This window comes from Misgurnus anguillicaudatus, chromosome 24, assembly GCF_027580225.2.
Source record: "Misgurnus anguillicaudatus chromosome 24, ASM2758022v2, whole genome shotgun sequence".
Lineage (NCBI taxonomy): Eukaryota > Metazoa > Chordata > Actinopteri > Cypriniformes > Cobitidae > Misgurnus > Misgurnus anguillicaudatus.
Window position 1 is genome coordinate 26,170,924 of NC_073360.2, and position 6,118 is coordinate 26,177,041.

The following is a 6,118-nucleotide window of genomic DNA, read 5'->3' on the forward strand; positions in this document are numbered from 1 at the left end:
TATGTCTGCACCTTGGTGGTTTAAGCACGAGATGCGTATCACTCTGATTGAACATAGCTTATAAAGCGATGCAATGAGTTTATAAGGAGATGACTCGTCAGCTTGTACAGGGGGCGAGATCTTAGCCTGGCTCGGTGAATAATGAAAACCACCGTAGTTTGCTCGACCGTGTTATCACAATAACACGGTCGAGAGTGCTGCAGTGCTAGAATCATCTGCTTAAATGGACCGTATGTACAGTACAAGGTGATTGATATGAGACAAACGTGCGTTTCACGCGCCGAAGGCTGATTGCCGTCGCAAGGCGTGTCTAATTCCACAGCAGATGCTGGGCGAGCTCGTAACGATAGCACTTCATGCAGCCGTGTGTAACTTAAAGCATAAGCTTCCCGGCCGTAAGCTCGGGGCGGGACCTTTGCTTAGTCAAACTGAAGTGGTCTTATGAACAGAATGCCACAATATTCAGCTTTCTGGGGCTCGTTAGGGGGGTATGTGAGGCCGCCTTAAACGAGATGCCGCGCGTCTGACTGTGAGCGCACTCTGGTGTTAGGCTCGCTTCCGAGCGTCATAAACGAAACTCGTTGTGGCGGGTAGCAAGCTCGCTTGAAGTTGATATTACCCTTAATTTCTCAGAGTATTGGAGCGAAGCGGAGGTGTGAGCGTCTTTGGATCCACTGATATAAACCAGCCATATGGCTGAAAAACGTCATAAACCACTTGGCTGTAAGCTTTTGAGTGGCCGTCCGGAGAGGGCGCGATTCAAACGCTTGGAGCCATGAAAAATCTGAGGCTGCCGTCTCTCTAGGAAGAGAAAATAACAGCCGTAAGACCGTGCTCGCCTGCACCGTCAGTATCGTAGCGGAAAAACTGAGGTGGGCTGCGAGCGAACAAAAAACATTTCAGGGGAGTCCAGTCGAGGCGCGACTTAACCCTTCTTCTCCCAGACAGTCTGTTCTCTGTTGACTCAGCTATGCTGCGAGTAAGACCAGAGCTTGGCCGTTCAGGTGCACGAGCCTCTGTAGTGACGTGACCAGAGCGGCTCACAGCAGAGCAGTATGTCTAGGTGGTTTGATGTCAGGCTGAACTCATACACAGCGAGGAAGTCTGCCGTGAGGCCCGCGGTTTTGCCGTTTATTAAAAGGGCAGAAAAACCGGGGTATATAAGAATGTACCAATATTCAGCGCACTGATATAGGACGGGACTGAATAAGGGGAGGTGTTCGGGCCTCAGCCTATTATCAAACAAATTCGTTCTGCCTCTGATTCCGTCTAAGCCAGAGAGAAATGACAGGGCAGACAAACACAGTGGGCTCTACCGAAGTGAGACAGACTCAGGCCGGTTGTTAGGCTCTTATAATAAGTGTTCTTGGTGCTCCAAACGCGGCGTGTTTGCCCTATCGAGCAGATGAATGAGATTGCGCCGCTCCAGAAGGGGAGGGGCATTAAGCTCTGTAATCGTTGAACACTAGACAGCTGCACTTAGAGGCAAAGAGCCGTAAGACCGCGCGCTGACTCAAAGAAGCCGCTAGAGACCTCGCTACTGCGGGGGAAAGGAGCGAGGGACTCTGCGAGCGTAGAGCACGAATGGCTGTGTTATGACAGAAAAACAGGGGTCAGACTCGCCCGTGTTTGCTTGTCCTATGCATCTATCTTAGTTCTATGGCTCCGCCCCTCATTCATCTCAGCAGAGAGGAACAGCAGAGGGGGGCATGTAACACAGATAGAACAGCCATGCATCGTATGAGCGGTCTTCACCCGGCGATGTACTCTGGGAATTCATAGGAGGGTGCCAGAGACCTCGCGGCTGACTGTGTGAGGAGAAAATTAATGAGCTCTTGACGCTTGATCCCGTGCTTATATAAGGACGTGTGCCATCCCGCGCGCAGGCTCAAACGTCATTGGTCTGTACTTTTTTACAGATGTTTACCAATAGGCTTCAATCACGGAGTAAACAGGAGTTTCCCCCATAGCGTCAGCAACTGACGCAATGCGAAGTGAACCATATTGAAAGGGAACAACAAATTATCCATGCATTTATATGGAACTATACTTTAGGAGCTATTAATCTTCAATCTCGTCCCTCCTTACGGAGCATTCGGAGATCGATACCTCTTGACTGGCAAGATGGTGGCGAGCGGACACAAGTCAGTTGTTCAAAACCTTTCTTTTTAGTAAACTCTCTGTACACAAACAATGTTGTCAGTGCTCGAGTTCACGTGTAGAGAAACAGGTGATACTTCGAGCAAAGTATCATGTTGTGTCGAGCCTTCTTAGTGTTGTAAAAATAGCGATTTTGATGCTCACAACATATTTCAGGTACTCAAAATGGCGGAAGACAAGTTTGAGATGTGAGTGACGTCAGCTGATACTTCTCAGTGCTAATTATCCATGACAGTCTGGGGTAATGTGGTGACGTCATAAAGATTCATATAAGACAAGTGTGTCTCACTGTGCTTACTCAGTTGACTGTGGTCTATTGTAATGCATGAGGTAAGTAACATTAATGAAATGTTTTATGAGTCCTCTTCAATTTAAAGTTAAAGAAAATTAAGATTATTCTCTATTTCCACAGACTACAGAATTATAATGGAGAATTTATCCATCATCGTCAGATTTGAGCTGACCCTGGATCCGCTTTCCATCCCTCCAGGAGCCAAATATCCCATATTTTTCATGGGCATCTTTATCTACATGTTTAGTGTTTTTTGCAACCTGACTCTGTTGTTTCTCATTATGTTACAACAAAGTCTCCACAAGCCAATGTATTTCATTCTGTTCAGTCTTCCCCTGAATGATCTTGTTGGAATCACATCAATGTTCCCCAAGGTTCTCTCTGACATTGTAACAGAAACCAACTACACATATTATCCTCTCTGTGTGTTTCAGGCTTTCTTACTCCACATGTATGGTGGCGGTGTTTTGTTCACCCTGGCTGCCATGGCGTTTGATCGTTACGTTGCCATTTGTATGCCATTGCGATACAATGCTATCATGACACCGAAGGTTGTGATGGGAATTATTGCTCTTGTGTGGGGTCTTGATCTTTTAACAATTGTTGTGTTGTTCTCATTGCAGGGAATGCATTCTAGATGCAGGTCTCACATTGTGAATGTGTTTTGTGATAACCCCTCTCTCCTTAAGCTCACCTGTAGCGATACCACAGTTAACAACATTTATGGCCTATGGTTAGCTGCATTTGGGCAGGTTTTTACTATTTCTATTCAAGGATTTTCATATGTGAAGATTTTGCTTACATGTTTGGCCACAAGTAGATCTGAAGCAAAGAGCAAAGCCATCAACACCTGTCTTGCTCAACTGGCTATCTTTATCATATATGAAATAACTGTGCTTTTCTATATACTGTCTCACAGGTTCTCGTATGTTAATTCAAATCCGCAAAAGATTATGGGAATACTTATTTTTTTAGTGTCACCTCTTCTGAATCCAATTGTTTACGGACTAAACAGCCATAAAATAAGAAAACATCTGCTAAACATCTTTAAAAGAAAAATCTCAGTGTAAATTTAGTTTTTATGTTGGGTATAAGCAGGGCAATGGCATTTTTATTTGGAAGAATTTTAAAGAAACCTTATGAACGTTTTAAACCTTGGAACTTATTATCATCAATAAAGAATTGCAGGTATTGTATTGTCAGTGTAAACTGATATGTACTATCATGAATGTGATCTTTATGTTAAATAAATAAATGAGTGATAAATGTATTCTATAATATCGACTATTGGAATCTCGAGTATTGAATTTAATTTTTGTATATATTTAAAATAGTTTTTTTGTTAATCTACTCTATGAAGGAACTAATAAAATATATTTAACTATATATCAATCTGTCTTAAGTAACTATAATATGGGTTTCAACATTTTGCATGACAACCATCCAACAGCATATGTAATTTTTTTGCATTATATTACATCTGCTCAATGCAGTATATCTATTGCTCCTCATTATGTTTTGAAATCAAGTATCAGGAAGTTAGTCTTAATGAAATAGAACATTAACATGTCAGACTTCAAATGTGGTCATGAGCTCAAAACTTATTTAACACATGAATTTCACATCTTTTCCACATGCAGTTCGTGCGAGTGTCACGAAAGAGACATTCATGCTCAAGGCACGTAAAAAAACTGACTTGAATAAATAGATCAAATTTTGCGTGAATATAACACCACTTTCCATTAAATGTTGCTTACAACAGTCTCCTGTGAGAATTGAAAAAAGTTTATTTTATGTACTTCAAGGATTTAAACACACTCATACTGGATTATTTATGACTCTTTAAAATTATGATCTTGCCCTGTGGGTCAGGTTACAATATTATAGAAAGCATACTTCACAATTCACTTATGATCTGATAATACATCCATAAAAATAAAGGTGACACACAGGATCCTAGTCAAAAATTTGGATTTTAAATACATCATCATCATCATCATCGCCTGTCGTCTCATCTGGGACATAGGCTACAAACAAAGTCTCTCCAGGCGTCTTGGTCCTTGCCCAGTCTTTCCAACTGTCCCCAATTGTGACCACTCTTTTTGGTGTCTGCCTCCAACTCCCTTCTCCAGGTTATTCTGGGACGACCTCTTTTCCTCTTGCCTTGCGGATTTCAGGTAAGGGATTGTCTGGTGATGCTGGAGGCTGGCTTTCTGAGGGTGTGGCCAATCCATTTCCATCTGCGTTGATGGATTAATTCTTCAATGGGTTCCTGTTGAGTGCGTCGCCAGAGCTCTTCATTGGTGATGATACTGGGCCAGCGGACTCTGAGGATCCCTCGGAGACATGAATTGATAAATGTCTGTAGCCTTTTTAAGCCAGCTGCTGTTTTTTGCCATGTTTCTGCTCCATACATTAAGACAGGCTTCACAGTGGTGTTGAATAACCTGACCTTAGTCTTGAGGGTCAAGTTACTACAGGACCAGATCTTTTTCAATTGGTTAAAAGCAACTCTTGCCTTGCCAAATTTTTAAATACAAAAAGGGTATTATTCCTCCCTTCAGTTGGAGTAGAATAACTTTTGCATAGATTATGATAGAGAAGAAATTCCTTTTTCCTCTGTAACCTGACAATTGCTGGAATCAAACAAGGGGTTCGTTACCAATCAGGGCCAGAGTTATACACTTTTAAATACAGACTTTAGAAAAAAAACATCAAAAAGCGCCTATTTATTTTTGTGTTTAATAGAGGACTGACAATACATACAACCATGTTTAGCACTTTCAACAGTGTTTTATGAAATTTCAAAGGCTTTCCTGTAAAATGATACCAAACTTTTGTATGTACACCTCTGCTTGTGGGTATGGGAAGCTTTTGAAATTAGGTAGGCCAAATCCAGGCGAAAATCCCCAAAATAGCCTCAGTGTGTAAGAAGTTAACTACATCAGATTAATTTAAAAGCAGATCAAATACCTAATGGAAAATTTATTTTTTAGTTGGCAATGATGATTCTCATATGGTGTAAAGGGAGCTTTAGGGGCCAGTCACACCAAAAGCGCTTTAAATGCTTGCAAACGCAAGGCGCGACGCACTGCCTTTTTTTAAAAAAGAGCAGTGCGACACGACTTTTCATATTGCTAAGCAACCACCAGTTGGTCAGCTGTCTTGTCAATCAAATATTGAAGCTGAGCTCTTTTGCTGTTAACTGTCATATTAGCAGAAACTTTGAAAAGAGGGCACTTGCTCTGACCTTGTTTGAGGATGAGAGGTGCACAAACACACAGGAGAGGGTGAGCGAGTGGAGTCCGGTTCTTCAAAGCAACTGTTAACTCCCCTCCCCACAACGTAAGGCCCGCCTCTCCCCTCATGCGATTGGACAATGGAAAGATGCGAATGACGTCAGGCACTTCTCCGCTCTCAGCGCTCCTTCAAAAACGCGCCCTGCCCATAGAACATCATTCAAAAAAGGCACCTGCAACTGCCATAAACACTTTTGGTGTGATTGGCCCCTTAGGCTCTCAAGGCCTCGAACTCCCAGTGGCCAAAATGCACTTTAAGTGAACACTAAAAGTGACCTGGGACTTAATTCACTTAGTCAATGCAGACCAATACTCTCTATAGGCTTATTAACTCTTTCTTGACCAATATTGGATTCATTTGGCCCCA

General features: G+C 42.4%; 1 protein-coding gene across 1 annotated transcript; it reads left to right on the plus strand.

The window, feature by feature from the left end:
- The first annotated feature begins 2,586 nt into the window (after window positions 1-2,586).
- On the plus strand, window positions 2,587-3,522 carry LOC129438206 (olfactory receptor 52L1-like). The gene has a single exon (XM_055196846.2). The coding sequence runs from the start codon at window positions 2,587-2,589 to the stop codon at window positions 3,520-3,522; it is 936 nt and encodes a 311-aa protein (XP_055052821.2).
- The last annotated feature ends 2,596 nt before the right edge of the window (window positions 3,523-6,118 follow it).

Excerpts from the sequence above, each read along its gene's own strand:
- LOC129438206 (XM_055196846.2), top strand. The coding sequence starts at position 2,587 with ATGGAGAATTTATCCATCATCGTCAGATTTGAGCTGACCCTGGATCCG.